The sequence below is a fragment of the Bactrocera oleae genome, chromosome 5 (genome assembly GCF_042242935.1).
Source record: "Bactrocera oleae isolate idBacOlea1 chromosome 5, idBacOlea1, whole genome shotgun sequence".
NCBI classification, from domain to species: Eukaryota; Metazoa; Arthropoda; class Insecta; order Diptera; family Tephritidae; genus Bactrocera; species Bactrocera oleae.
Window position 1 is genome coordinate 73,152,963 of NC_091539.1, and position 15,774 is coordinate 73,168,736.

At 33.3% G+C, this 15,774-nt stretch overlaps 2 protein-coding genes across 6 annotated transcripts in view; one reads left to right on the top strand and one right to left on the bottom strand.

The window, feature by feature from the left end:
- Positions 1 to 2,112: 2,112 nt before the first annotated feature.
- The window catches only part of bves (popeye domain cAMP effector bves), a 29,650-nt gene continuing 15,988 nt past the window's right edge, over positions 2,113 to 15,774 (top strand). The window contains exons 1-3 of one of the 5 annotated variants that reach the window (XM_036365258.2): positions 2,119 to 2,491; positions 2,572 to 2,800; positions 7,253 to 8,110. In XM_036365258.2, coding sequence (XP_036221151.1) covers positions 7,469 to 8,110 — 642 coding nt within the window. In that variant the 5' untranslated portion in view covers positions 2,119 to 2,491; positions 2,572 to 2,800; positions 7,253 to 7,468. Of the gene's footprint in view, positions 2,801 to 7,252; positions 8,111 to 15,774 lie in introns of all 5 variants that reach the window. The other 4 variants (XM_036365260.2, XM_070109966.1, XM_070109965.1 and 1 more) reach the window with 4 other exon arrangements.
- On the bottom strand, positions 8,866 to 15,323 carry LOC106614691 (uncharacterized). The gene is made up of 3 exons (XM_014230574.3): positions 14,552 to 15,323; positions 12,421 to 12,644; positions 8,866 to 10,142 (listed from the first exon to the last, which is right to left on the bottom strand). The coding sequence occupies exons 1-3, from the start codon at positions 14,983 to 14,985 to the stop codon at positions 9,694 to 9,696; spliced, it is 1,107 nt and encodes a 368-aa protein (XP_014086049.1). The 5' UTR covers positions 14,986 to 15,323; the 3' UTR covers positions 8,866 to 9,693.

Genomic DNA, 15,774 nt, shown 5'->3' on the forward strand with positions numbered 1-15,774 from the left:
TAAATAAGCTATTGGTAAAGTCTTCCGAGATTTAAAATCCGTTGCATTTATTATTATTGTTACATTATTTTATTCGTTGCAACATTGTGTAAGTATATGTACATATGTATGCATATGTAAATAGCTAGTTCTTAGTTAGTTTCCTTTAATTTTAGCTTAAGGAATAATAAATACCTCCATTAATTGAGCCACAGAATTTCGAATGTTGTGTTTCCAATGTTTGAAGTAAACACATAAATATAATAAAACACTTGGGCATCACCGAACCTATAGTATATAAAGGAGCTTTTCTAAAGGCATTAAAGGAGATGCAAAGATATTTATTTTAATTTTGATTGGTCAGTTTGAATGACAGCATATGCTAAAGTGGTCCGATCTGAACAATTCGGAGCTTGTAGCGATGCTGTGGACAATAATCCATGCCAAATTTGCCCCGTGTTAAGATTTCTTGGCAAATAAAAAAGTATTTCATACAAGGACTTGATTTTGATCGATCAGTTTGTATGACGGCTAAAAATATGCTATAGTGGTTCGATATCGACGGTTCCGACAAATGACCAGCTTCTTGGGAAGAAAAGGATGTATACAAAATTTCAGATCGATATCTCAAAAAAGACTAGTTCGCGTATATACAAACATACAGACGGACACACCTGTCTAAATAAACTTAACACGTCACTCTTATCAGTTACATATGTACATAAATACTTTAAAAGTTCCCCGACGTTTCGCGATTGTTAGAAATTTCGTGATAAACTTAATATACTCATAATGACTATTAATAAATCGTTCTATAACCAAGCTGATATTTTTCTGACTAGATTGATTTCATCAGTAAATTCTAAATGTAAAATAATCTATTTCCTTACCATAGAGATGTTTCACAGCGGGGTCATGCAAACATGAGAACACTGTTTTACAATCAAAGGATGCACGCATGTACATATATATTATATACTGTGTTTCTATACATACGTATATTGATGATCACTTTAATGAAAAAAACGAATTTAAAGAATTGTATGTGTATCGTATCGGGCGCCAATAGATATCCAATGGAAAACATAGAAACATATTTAGGCGATGAAAACCCTGGTTAAAATTGTATCTCCGTCTCAAATTGCATACACCGGGTTATAGCCTTTCTTACATATTTTTATTAATCTGGCACATTAAACTCGGGACTAATTTGCTGAGGAGTAATTTTAGGTATGTATGTATGTAAGTCAAATTTCGTCTTCTGTAGGATTCCACAGTGACGTAACAATTTCAAATTCTAAATCTTGCTCAAACTCACATATACATTATCAAAAACAGTTATGTAGATACAAAATTATACATATGTATGTAAATTAGGAGATATATGACGTCATTGGTGGAAATACCATTGAGCTTGTGATGACTGAATGCGTTCAAACATAAGTATGTATATAAACATAGCAGAAACATATGTATGTTAATAAATAGACAATCAGAAAAAGAGATAGCAATAAATAGCTTAGAGTTACAAAATCCTTCAGTTGTAATAGTAATTTCATACATGCACATATGTACATATATATTCTTGTATTATAAAAATGAGTTTGGCAACTTCTCAGCTGGTTGACTACTTGGTGAAATGAGTGTGGTTTATTTGCAATACAATGTTGAGTTTTGAAAAACATTAGGGTAAACCGATTAGTGGGGGAAACAGCGATTAAAATTGCTTGGACACTTTAATCATATATTTTTATATATTCTTGATTAATGGCTTTACCAACACTTTTAAAAATATAGAATTGAAAAATTATTTATTGTAAATACCGCACTCTTATTGAAGGATTACCAAAGCTGCCTCCTCATCCGTCGAAAAATAGAAACATTTTTATGAGACATAATATCCTGTTGGCAAGCTAATGGAACCTCCTATCTTGTTCAGATATATCCATGCCTATTCGTTAAATGTACAAGAAAATAGAGGCATTCGCATTAACTTATGTACGTTTGGATATATGCGAGCTGTTTTCACCACAGCTCATATACATACAATAATATGTAAGTACTTTGTGTGCTAGGTAGTCAGCTGCGTGGTAGATAGGCAGACAGACAGACTCTCGATAAACAAGCGACTAGTTAAATTTCTTCTCACTAACTGTGAGTAGTCGATGTCGGTAAATTTTTGTACGGAGGGATTAAATAGTTTTCGTCTAAATCGTTCTCTCTTCTTGATTGATATTGTAAAGTTTACTAAATTGGGAGAATCTAATCAAAATAATAAATATATAGTTTTATAAATGGTGTTAAATTCATGCCTATGCATCCAAATATATTTGAATGTTTAAAGTGTGAAAGTATGGTGATAGAAGTTTGGAAACAATTGCTTTCATCATTTGTAGTTCTTTTTACTCGATGTATTTATATACACACATACGTGTGAATACGCATGCATGCATCTATAAAAGTTTATTAGAATTGTGGTACACTAATTTATACGTCGAAGGGAAAAGTGAAGGTACATATTTTAGGCAATGTCTGCCTATGTATTAGTTATAATAAAATTAACAAGAATTAATTGTGATTAAATAAAAGCAGCATTCACAAGTATTACCATTAATATACAAAAGAGGCGATTTCTCATAAACCAACAGCCACCCCCCGCAGCGTTCGAGAGTAAAGTGCAGAAGAATATAAATTAAAGACACAAAATATATATTCAAGTTAATAATAGTAAGAACATTGAAATATATAACTAACTAAATGTTGTAATAGTTAGAAAAGTGTTAAATGAGGCCAACAATCAAAACAGTCTCTTGAAGAAAACGTGAGTATTAATCTCTTAAATGTTTCACTGCGTATACAAATGTCGCAAGTATGTACTTATGTGTGTACCCCGTTTATACAATATACTAACGAGTGAGCTTTTTTTGATTTTTCTGAACAAAACGAGCGTCGTTGATCAAATATTGATTCAAAAGCAAATAACAAATGCATGGGCTTACTCCCATTTAAAACAGTTAGGAGCGATATAATAGGGCACAAAAGTTATGCAGTGAAATATGTACACCACATTTCCTTTAAACAACTCATAAGCAATTGGTCCCATTGCAGCGGAGCTAGTATTATTTGTGCGAAGTCACTTTGCGAAAAATCGAATTAGGTAACATTAAAACCGACAGTCAGAAAGTGCAACAACAGCGGTTAAAGTGCGTTCACGCTGGGTGTAATATGAAGGAATTGGAATGTTTTATAGTATACGGCAATATGAAATCAGCTGACTGAAATGGAAGCGATTCGTTTATTGTGTATGTTTTCATGTATTCATGTATGTATGTATGTACTTTTATTTACAATGAAAAATGCTGTGCTGTTGTGGGGTAGGGCTGAGGTAATTAAATATAATAGTTCGGTTCTAATTGGCAATAAAATATTTTGAATTAGTTCGCATTGTTCAAATTGGATATTTATATTTTTGAACCTTCATCATTTACCTGTGTACTCGCTATTGTCGTTTATATTGTTTCCAAAACGATGCAGATTTGACGATTTTGAAAGTTTTCATTGCTTTAAAATCAACCTGATGACATCATTAATGCGTTTATGAATGTGTTTGTATATATCTACAATCATAAAAAACTAATGTCTACATAAAAAACTTGATAGATGTAGTATCTGTAACACCCACTTCTATCTCATATCAACCACCTTCGCATCTTGCTAAAAATGGATTGTAAAGTGCTTACTTTGTCATCACCACAGTATTTGTTAACTTCACCCTGAATAAAGTGAGTTTGTTTATGTCTACCATTATATTTGCCGTAGTTCGAAGCTCATTACGGCTATTCGTAATAATGTCCCAATGTGTGTGCAGATCCGGCTACAGTAAAGCCCCTGTCAAATATGGCAAATAGGCTATCTACTCCGAAGAGTGATTGCAGAAGGTGTCACACTATAGGTGTAAGGCCACATTCAAAAATGGTCTTTTTTCGAGAAACTGGTGTTCATACCTTGAAATACACTTATTTCATATTGGTGTGCAAGGAATGAAAATGAATGCGTGTAATTTGTTGTTAGAAAAATTTTAATTTGATAAAAACTATTACCAAAATATCAGAAAAAAATAAAACATTTTAGTAACATGGTGATCTCTTTTTCGTACTCTCGCAAAATAGCGCTACAGAGCATAATAGTTTTGTTCATTCAACGGTTGTTTGTGCAAGCGTTAACTTGAATAAAAATTGAGATAGCGTGATGAAACACATGTTATCTGTCATCATGAGGATTTTGGTATTGCAAATGGGCAGAATCTTAACGTTTCCACGCCCGCGAAATGGCGTTTATCGAAAACCTAAAAAGTGCAAAAGTGCTATAATTTGGTACATATCTAACAAACCACTAAGGCTATGTCAACCAAACTTGCAGAGAACAAGTCTTTCTACCACCTCTTCATATATTGTGAAATCAAATCATAACCACGCCCAAAACACATATAACGGTTATATTTTAAATAGTTGAAATTGGAGTACAACCATGCCTATTTCCCATATATCAAAATTTTTAAGTCTATATGATTATTGCACTTAACAGAATAAAAATCAAGCACCAGTTAAGTCATTGGAATCAAACTTAACACAAATAGTGTCACAAAGGTAAGCCATCTCACGTCCGAAAATCGGTAAGACTGGGAAAATACATCCCCTAGCCCCATATACTTTATATAAAGATTTTCGGGTTTTCGACATACCGCATATATCGGTCAATATGTGAGGTGTCTTAGGGAAATTAAGTATACACATAGTTAAATAATGAAAATATGTGAAATCGGTCCAACAAGCCGACTTTATTCCGCCCGCATATGTGAAACAGTGTGAGTTAAATGCACATAATTGTATAAGTCAAGCAGTGCAAAGTAAGTTTTCCTCCTTGGTTGAGCTTATATCACTTGTACCTCATTTGAGTTAATTAAGTTGATTTTAATATAAATATTTCGGACACGACGCAAAATGTAGTAATAAAACATAAGTGAGTCTACGCTAAAATATACATGTTTATAAGATGCCAAATATGATTGTAATTCATTCAAGATTCTGTCGAATAATGTATGTTAAGCCCTAAGGCAACATTTGTATACTCTTGCAACATGTTGCTACAGAGTATTATATTATAGTTTTATTCACCTAACGTTTGTATCACCTAAAAATATTCGAGTTAGATGTAGGGTTATATATATGTATGTATGTAAATGATCAGGATGACAAGACGAGTTGAATTCCGAGTGACTGTCTGTTCGTCTCTCCGTCTGTCTGTCCGTGCGTCGGTGGCAGCGATACCTTGAGTAAAAGTTAAGATAACTTAATGAAACTTGGTACACATATTCCTTGGCACTAAAGGGGAGTTGTTATTGCAGATGTCCACAAAACTCCATTAATCGAAAACCTATAACGGGTATAACAAAGCTCCACAATAAGATACAAGATTGTTATTTGGACCAATGAATTGCATTAGAGAGGGGCATCTGCAGTTTAAAATATTTTGAAAAAGTGGCGTGGCCGGTACGTGACATTTTTTTGCCATTTCCCTGGACTACAATCATGTCTACTTCCCATTTAACACAATTTTAAATTCCGTCTAATTCTTTCACTTTGCAGCATGCAAATTAAGCACCAATGAATATATCGAAATAAAACTTTGCACGAATAGTGCCTTTAAGATGTGTCACCTTATGACCAGAAATTTTTAAAAATCGGGCTTCAACTGTTCAAGCCCCAGATACAGAATATGTGGATCCCAATTGCGAGCTGTTCGAAAATATTTTTCAATCTGTGAGATATATTATTAAAATTCGAAAAAAATCCTTTCCTGATAATAGCATGCCTCTATGCCAAAACTGGGTTGAATCGGATCAATGAATATATTTCTGCATAAGATACCTCATTATGATAAGGCTCAGAGATCATCTTTTTATGTTAATAAGATGTGACAATGCCAAAAATAGATAAAATCGAGTCAATACTACTACTGCTGTCTCCCATACAAGATCAGATGATTTCCACCTGATGTTAAATCGTTTAGGTTGTTCAAAATGTTTGATATATAATATTAAAGAAATTAAGTGAACAAGCTTTCTATAAATTACGTGGTTTAGCGCTGAATATGAATGAAATTGGTCTAGATCTTGGTCCAAACCTCATATTAATAATATTTATAATCATTTCCTATCTTCTGACCTGACACTACCTTACTTGTTTAAACATATATTTGTTCTTTCAATATTGTCAATAATTCCTCAAAGAAAGCTTGACGTTAAATGTCATTAAATATTTAGTTTAGGTGAATATCTCAGTATTCTTATTAATTGTTTTATAGACTGTTATTTAATAGTCTCCCACTTTTGAAGAATTTAAAAACCTGTTTACGTGTAACGAACAAAATTTTCGTATTATCGCCAAATATTTTACATTGTAACTAAAAAAGTTGATGCGCTAGAATTTTATACAATTGATGTAAAATTCTTGTCATGATTTTGAGATAACTTTCAAAAGCACTGCTTTACTTACAATTCTAAATGTATGAAAACCAATGATTTGATTATGCACTCATTCACTCATGCATTGCACTCACAACATGTTTCACGGAGTATAATAGTTTGTACCTAAAAACTAAATAGCGACCGTTTTTTCTTATGTCGCGTACATTGGTTCTTAAGTAATTTTGTGTAAGAGCTAAAAATTGATTTGATCGGTCGATATGTTCCCTTAACTCTATATATTTTCAAATAAAAATTTTACTATTATTGAAAATAATTCCCTGCTTTTAATCTTGAGACTATAAAATGTTCACCTTCACCCAGAATTAGCCTTTTATTACTTGTTGTAATTATATTTAATGAAAGCTTTTAGCACATAGATAAATTGGACGATTTAAAAAAAAGAAATTTAATTCCATTTATGCTTTTTAACACATTTGAAAACTAAAAGTGTATACTCCTATGTAAATTATATTGCAGTTTAAAAGTAAATCGTCTCAGACTATACCCTAATTGTATCATAAATGAGACAAATTCATAGTTAATTACACTCGAAAAGATGTTTCATAGACTAATTCATGTCATGTTTTAATAGAGAGAGCTGTACCTAAAGTTGATTGATGCTTTCAATAATAAATTGTTACAAAAGGCAGTAACTAACTGTAGAAACAATTTCATTACAACAATCAAATATATTCATACAGACATTTTTGTATTTAATATTATGTTTAAAAATTATTTGTCTTGCAGAAAGCCCAATAATAAATGTTGGATATACACCACGTGTGATATAAGATGCAAAGTAAACCTTATCTACAACACTGTATTAACTAGTAATAAGGCATATGATATAATTATCTTGTATTACATACACATGTAGAAAGGAAAGATATTCCAGTTTTCAGCCCTAATGACTCAGAGCTATTACTCCCAATCAATTGCATACTGTATAGAGCGAAACAAAATATGTTGCTTATAAGTGCGCTCGCGCTGGGTTTAGTGGACTCAACAAATTTCAATGCAGGCATTCATTTGGGCATATTTAATCTTGCGACAACGGCGGTGGCTGCAGCCACAACGGCGGTGATAAACACAGCTGTTGCAGAAGATAACGTGGACGCTGTGATAAGTGGCACAATGCCGATAATATCCACAGTTACTGGAGACACGGAAGACAGTCATGTTAAAGCTTTGACAACAGATGCTGTTAGTGGCACTTCAATAGCGCATACAACGACATCAGTTGGCAGTAGTGCGAGCAGTGGTACCATTACTTGGGATAACAATGGTACTCTTCGATCACTTAATCCAGGCGATTGGTCGATCGAACAATGTGTTATTTGGGAAAGGCCTCATCACCTATATTATCAACTGGGGAATGCCTTCTTTCTACTAGCATTCTTGGCACCGCATGGACTTTTTGGTGCATTGTGGCTGCGAGCACTGATTCTGGTCGGATGTACGCTGATGGCGATGTATGGCTACTTAGTAGAGTGTAAACCAGATGTAGTGATCTGGTCCGGACTATTTTTCATGGTCAATTTCATTTACCTAATTGTTGTGTTGTGTCGATTGCGACCTGTTCGATTCGACAAAGAAATTGAAGGGGTAAGTAAGATGGAGCGCTAACCATTTGGATTTATTAATTTAGTATGTACACAATAAGATATGGTTCAATTACGGACTTTTCGTTAACTTTCTAGGTATCACCCTGAAAATTTCAATATTTCCAAACACCCCCATAACTATAACACACAAGTTTCATTTTTTAATTTTATGATATATAAAAATTGTATAGTAAATAAATAATTAGGGGAAAAAGATCAGTTCATAGATATCAATATTTAGACACAAATTTAGTCAGTTAAAACTGCACGTACAACGTTAAATTATAGGTGCAAAATACGGATGTAGCAATACTTTATATACAGTCACAAATATTTTCAGGTAACTGCTAAACTTTATAATAAAAAATATTTCAGATGAATGCAAGAATATTAAAGATTTCGAAAATTAAGCCGCCACTTGAAGAATATCTAGGCCGATTTCGTCTATATTTGGCGTTAGTTAGAATAACGAAAGTGATTGTAAATAAAGAGGTGATAGGTCGGGGAAAGGATACTCACTTAACTCATCAAGTCAGCCGTAGGCTAAATTTGTTTCGGAACATTTGAGTGAAGTTGAGCCAAACATAATAATTGCGGTGTGTTTGACAACTATTCATTCAGTAAGAGCTACAAGGTTTTAGAAAACTTGACATCAACAAGGAAAAAGAAAATGCAATTAAATATGGTGGAAAATCATCATGCTATCATTAGAGAGATATAAATTGCTAATCAAAGGTCTTTTTAAAATTATATAGATAGATAAAATTTAATATGCATTTATTTGAGCTGGTCATTCAAAACAGCATGAGTAGCACAATATACATAGAGAAAAATATTAAAAAAGTTATTTAATCTCGTCTTTATTTTAATTACATAAGATGTTAATCGGTTTAAAATCATTTTACACATTTTCATGAGATTAAAATAAAATGTAACAACATGCAGATTTCTTATAGAGTGTAATTGTACTTGTTATATCATTAGAATTCATATTGGTTCAATAATCAGAAAATCGTTATATTTCATTCGATACACTATTCAAAATTTACTAAACTCATCGAACGTGTCTGCAAGTATTTACGTACATAAATTGTGCTAATATGAATAACAGACCTGTGCATGACTTATATTACTATGCTTGGATGGGTATTGTCTATCGGGCATATACTGATTTATATGAGTAGGGTTATGGGGTATCACAGTTTATAATTATGAATATTATATATTCTTGTTATTCACATACTTAAATTTAATGCAACTTATAGAATAGATTTTAGAATAATGGGAATATGATTTTTACTGAGTGGAATAACTTATACTAATACGTCTGTACGATACAATATCAACAAAAGTACGTACTATTTTATTTTAATAACTTCTTATAGTATACAAATGCAATAAATTTTTTGGTATATAGTTGGATATTGTCACATCCACATACATAACCCAGTACATCGGTGGTCTGGTAGCTGCCACAAGTTGTTGCAACTCAATCAAAATGTGGTTATAAATGATTTTTGTTGAGTTGTTTAAACCGTTGCCACTTTTAGTTTGGATAATTTCAAATATATCCATTTTACTACCTTAACTAATTTGTATTTTCGATGCGAGAAAATACAAGTGAAGGCATGTAGCTAACAATACAGACATATTGCCCATGGCTATCGTCATATGGATGCGGCGAAAAGTTTTGTGAATTCGTTGATAGTGCGGACACTGAATGAGATCACCTTGCTCAAGTGAACCCACTTCCCGTCCACTGCCGATAGCACCTTCAATCCGATATTTCTCGTGCATCAGTCGCAGCATTGGCGGTGCGAGGTAGAGTCGTATAATAATCTCAATAAAAACAGTGACACTCAGTGCTATCAGCTGCACTATTGCGGTTGCATTCCATGAGGTGAGGAAGTACTTCACAAAGAGTATCAGCATACTTATGCTCAATATTGAGCTCATAGCAAAATAACGTGGGAACAGAATCTGTTGACATTGCCCAAATATATGTCGTGGCAACGAGAAATATAATGATAAACCTGAAAGATAATCAAATTATTAATAATAATAATTAATCAATTATTTAAATAACTTAAGAACTGTATAATCGAGTTAATATGATGTAGATATGTATGTACAAATATCAAAAATGTTCACAATTACGAGAATAACTGATTTTTAGTGTTCGTCTGTATGTTCGTCTGTTCACTTGTAGCCTAAAGAAATTAGGTAGGAAGGTCTTTAATAAGGATTACTATGATAGCAAAAATAGAATACCGATATTTTCTATTTTTGCCCACAATGTCTTTCGCGATGAGTTTGTGACACCTACTTGGCAGGTTGTATATACTGTACATATACTTATCTTCTATATATAATTACGCTACCAAAAAAGTTTGTGTTCCCTTTTTGACTGTGTGTCCATATATGTCAACGGCAATATATGGATAAAGTTTATACCGTTGGAAAGGAGGAGACGTGCAGAAGTGTACAACGTTATTTTTCACATGTACGTCAACGGGAACACAGGTAAGAAAGCCTTGACGCAAATTTAACGACTACAACAAATGGAAGCGCGGTGGCGCGTTTTCATTACATTTCATTTGACTATTTCTCCTTTGCGCATCACACTTAACACAGTCGCATACAGAAGTACATTTCGTCGCTGTTTTGTATAAGTTGCAAATACATATATCGGATAATTGTGTATCGTTTACGGCGAATTTGTGGTGGCGAATTTTTTCCACTTTTAATCGTGTTTGGACTTTTGTTACAATTACATTTTTACAGAAATTTCCAGATTAATTTCAAGTGCATTGTGTGGCAGTTAATTTTTTGAAATATTTTTTCCAAGGTTAATTTAATGTGGTTGGTTGAATCGACAATATCAACACCAACAACGAAATAGGGAGTGATTGAGCTTTTTCCCGTTTTCTTTGCATGCGGTTGGTTTGTTGCATCTTTTAACGAAAATTTAATTGACAACGTTCATTTTATTTTGGTGAGTTATAAATTTTATAGGTAAATTGTAAGTGCATTGTTTGATAGTTAAATTTTTTACCATTTTTTCCAAGGTTAATTAGCGACATCAACAGCACTTTAATTCGAGAGAGATTATAAAGAAATAGAGAAAATATGCAATTGAGTATAACACGAAATGTAATTAACATATTTTGTTGATAATAATTCAGTTCCTTTGCGAAGTTCGTTCAAATATGCTTTGAACGCGATTCATTAGATAATAACGGCGATCAGTTGAAGGTTAAATGCGATCAATAAAAGGCTCAACGCGATAAATTGCGTCAGAATATTGAACTTCTTCAGAAGAAGGTGCTGCTCTACGAAATTACTGATTCTGATAACTTTCCGATATCGCCTAAAGATAATTTCTTTGTTAAAAAAATTTCAAAATGAAGTATCAGATCGGGGCTTCATCGATACTTTGGCATCCTTTCGCAGGTGCATACATGGCCACATATGACGACAAATTCAAATTGGCCGATTTCATTAGACTGTTCATTCAAGGAAGCATTAAGCCAAAACCAGAAACGGATTTGATTTTGCATGATAATGAATTATAAATTTAAAAATTTTTTAAAATTTATTTTTGTAAATGGTTTTCTAGAACTTTCTTTAGATTTTGTTCAAATTGTTCAATACAATTTAAATACATTAACATTGTTAATAAATTGTATTTAATGTATTACTATTGAATCATATGTATGTATGTATGCATAATTAACTGCAGATAAATATGTTAACTGCTTAGAAATTCCATTTTTGTAAACCTTCAACACATTTCACACATACAACCATATAATCATAATATAGAATAATCAGGAATAAAACAGGCTGATGAGACATGTACATACTTATGTACCTGATCATATTTATAATTAATATTGTTGCCTTCGTTTTCCTCAATTAGATAGGAGAGATAAACACGTGTACTATTTGTACTGTACCGTTACTGAATTGTTTAATTGCTGATCATTATATTTTGCTAGTTCAAAGTTTATATTTCTGTGCACCTATTAATATATTTATGTACAAGTATATATAAATAACATACGTATCACAAAATTTATGTAATATGTACTTGATCGATTAATTTGTTAAATTTTCTACCAAAAATTGGTTCGCCTCTGCACTACTGTGGAACAAGTGTTTTTTGGATCGGAAGCAGTTTGACCTTAAATGTTCATTATATCAAATATATGAAAAAATAAAATGTGACTTCCGTTTATTTTAGAAAAGAAATTCATAAATTTTCTACAGACTGTACGCGTATTTCACTGAAAACTGTTTTTACTTTACCTGAGATGAATGTCATCCATATCTGGGCACCAAAATGCGTGGCGAATGCTCCCAAGTATGCGATTGCAGCCAAAGTATTATGTTGTTCATTTCGGTCTTGTTCCGAGATTCTCCTACTAGAAGCATTACGGGTGTCTATTATGTCTGGCCATACCGTGAAAGTAACAAAAGTCAGCACGCAGACGGCAACTATGTGGGCTGGTTGCGTCGTTCTCGTTAGTAATCTGTAAATGATTAAATATCGAGTGTTCGTAACTTTAAACACATTCATATGATTTTAAATTATCAAGCCGATTATGGACGGCTGATGGTTATACTTCCCCATTTCGTGAAGCAAATTGTAAAACGGTTATACATCCAATGAATTTATTATGTTGAAGGAATTGAAAAACTGTTATGGGCCTTAAAATTGTTTGATTTCCTTAGGTAATATTATTTATGAACACACGATTTTTGTAGCTTGCAAAAACACCAATCTTATAAAAAAAGCTTGAATTGTTTCTCTGCGTTGTGCATATTTATGTGCTTAGAAGTCGCAGCGGAATGGCGTACGTGCGAAAACGCATGCAATTTAAATGAGGGTAAATTTTCATATGAGTTTTGACTTGGGACCAGAACGATTGTGCTCGTGCGAAATTGCTGTCACCTTCTCAATATACAGACATACTTTCCAAATTTAACATTCATTGGTACTGCATTTGCATGGAATGTGCAGATGAAAATATTGCAGGAAATTGAAACCGTGATCTACAGGAATATCAACACTCAATTGATTAGCTGGATAAATAATAAATATAAGTGTAAAATAGACTATAAAAGACGCAATGGCAGGTGGTTCAAGGTATAAATGTATTTTCGTAATGAGCTCGGAAAGATGCTAAATTAATTTTTATAAAATCTTAATAAAAATGCTATAAACTTAATGGTGCGATGTTAAGGCACATTTCAATGTGAACTATGCACTTGTGATCTTTATTGTGTCATGATCTAATCAGATTGTTTGCGCTTAACATTTATAGTATAAAGTACGCACATGAATAAATATACTCGTACTTGAGAGTGTATGTGTGTAAACGTCACATGACACTATTGGGATGATATTACTTTTGTAGAAATTTATAAAGTGCTTATGTATTCACATGTAGGTCTGGCTTTATATAATATAATATATGAGTTACTGCAGATGATAGTTTATACATATGTATATGTTCAAATTGTGTGAACAATGACATATTGAAAAGCTATATCACTTTTTCCCCACTATTCATTGGCTGTGCAGGCGAAGTTAGCCCTTACAAGCACACTCAATGGTTTTAGAAGTTTCCTTTAGTATTACTATAATATAACTGTAGTTGGGTTTAAATAACCCAAAATGTAGTATACATGTTGAAAAAGGAGTACGTGTGCATGAATGTGAAATAAAAAACAATGTATCTCAAGCAATTTACTATTGAATATTACTTAAATCATATCGTCACAGAAAAGCCACGTGTTGACATACAAATAACACCTACATGCAAGCGATGTGTAGAAATGTGTATGTGTGTATGATTTCAAATCGACTATCAATTGCATTGTTTTTGCAGGCAAAAACTTTCCAATAGCGGGCGCGTGAATGTATGTAGATAAAATTAAAATTTACACAGCTTTTGTACCCGCACACATTTCTTAGGTGCAGACGTACATATATATGTATGTGTGTAGGTACTTGAGCACCTGCCGCAAACTGATCTAATTCTGAATGTCAAACGGTGGCTGTCGTGACGCTGTTATCGTTCACAAGCTCGTGATGACATTGCCATTAGGACACTGCGCACATAACATTCATGCTGAGAAAAAGAATATTGTAAATATGTTCATATGTCAGACGGAAAAAAATACCGTATTTATACGTCCTTAGGTTTAATAAGTAAATGAAATTTTTAATCGTTCAAGCGTCATGACAACAGAAAAGAAGTATTCTTGCTTGTGCATATATATTTATCATGCACAAAGTCTGTATATACACACACAGAATAATATAATATCAAAATCTGAAGCCATTGCACCAGTAACGCGCTGTTGCCAACTTAATTACTGGCAATGCACAAATCATGCACAAATTGGTATACCATGCGTATTGAAGACTTACGTATATAATTTGCTGTTTTGCATTTTTCCCACAATGCCATACATTCGTTGCACGAAGTGTTTCGTCATTTCAGTTGTTATGGCGAGGGCGTCCATGTTGCCTTGAGGTTTACTGCCTTGAATATCTTCGCTGCCTGCAGCACCGATGTTGGTAATTTTATCCTGCAATGAAGCATCGGACTCTGTTGCTTGATTGCGGAACCGCCCGCACATGCGAGGAATACTTAAAGGTTTAATCTGGTCCGTAGGAACTGGATTTAAGACATTCACATCGTTTATATTATGTGTATCCATGTTGGTATTGGGGGAGTTTTGTGCAGCCGCACGTTTCCGAATCGTATACTTCACTGTCTTAACAATTTTCTCGGGCATTCCCTGCTCTATGAATTTCCGAATTTGATCACTTTGCATACCGGGACCGGAAGTTTGACACATATTGTTTTTTTTAAATAGTTAGTTGAGGGGAATATGGTATGAGCGTCAGCACATTACATAAGTGTAATTTTTGTTTATTTGTTTTAATATCACTTTACTCTGTTTGCTTCATATAATTGTTAGATTAAGAAATTTGTAGGTACACTGGTTGGAGTTTTAATTAAAATTAAAGTGGTTAGTGGGTTTCGATCGATTCACTATTAATTTCGATAAAAGCCTTTTCACACTTGCTATTCCTTTAGTGATTTTCCACTTTAACTGCCTCGAATTGACCGTACCGTAGCTTTCGCACGATACTTAGACTAGTCGAAGTGTTGAACGCTTTTGATTCAATTATCACTGCAGTGAGGTTTTATATTCGTGCACATTCTTCGCTCGCACCGCCGTCGCCAACATTGTCGAAGATCACATTGGCTGTCATTGTTAGGTGTTGTGCGCATGACGCTCCGAGAACCTCAACGTGAGCGAACTGCTCATGTTTTATGTCCCATTTGCCACCATTTTTTCTCTTCGGTTTGCACAAGTGCTCATTCGCTCGGTTGACTCAGATCGACCGCTGAATTGTCGAAATGTAAGAGTTTTGAAGTATAAATCGTAAGTAAAAATTTCTCTTGGTAGTTAGATATTGGGAAGTCAGATATAGTACGTATATTCACATGTGTATACCCTTCACTCAGATCATGTTTATGGGCCGATTTGACCACTTCTCTACGAGTTCAATATACATACATACATAGGTAATATGTAAGTTAATCTTTATAGATATTTATATGTGTGCTATAACTCATA

Coding starts and splice junctions, on each gene's coding strand:
- LOC106614691 (XM_014230574.3), bottom strand. CDS start 14,985: ATGTGTCAAACTTCCGGTCCCGGTATGCAAAGTGATCAAATTCGGAAA. Junction 12,645..14,551: donor CAAAACAGCAAATTATATAC/GTAAGTCTTCAA, acceptor AATCATTTACAG/ATTACTAACGAGAACGACGC. Junction 10,143..12,420: donor ATGGATGACATTCATCTCAG/GTAAAGTAAAAA, acceptor ATTATCTTTCAG/GTTTATCATTATATTTCTCG.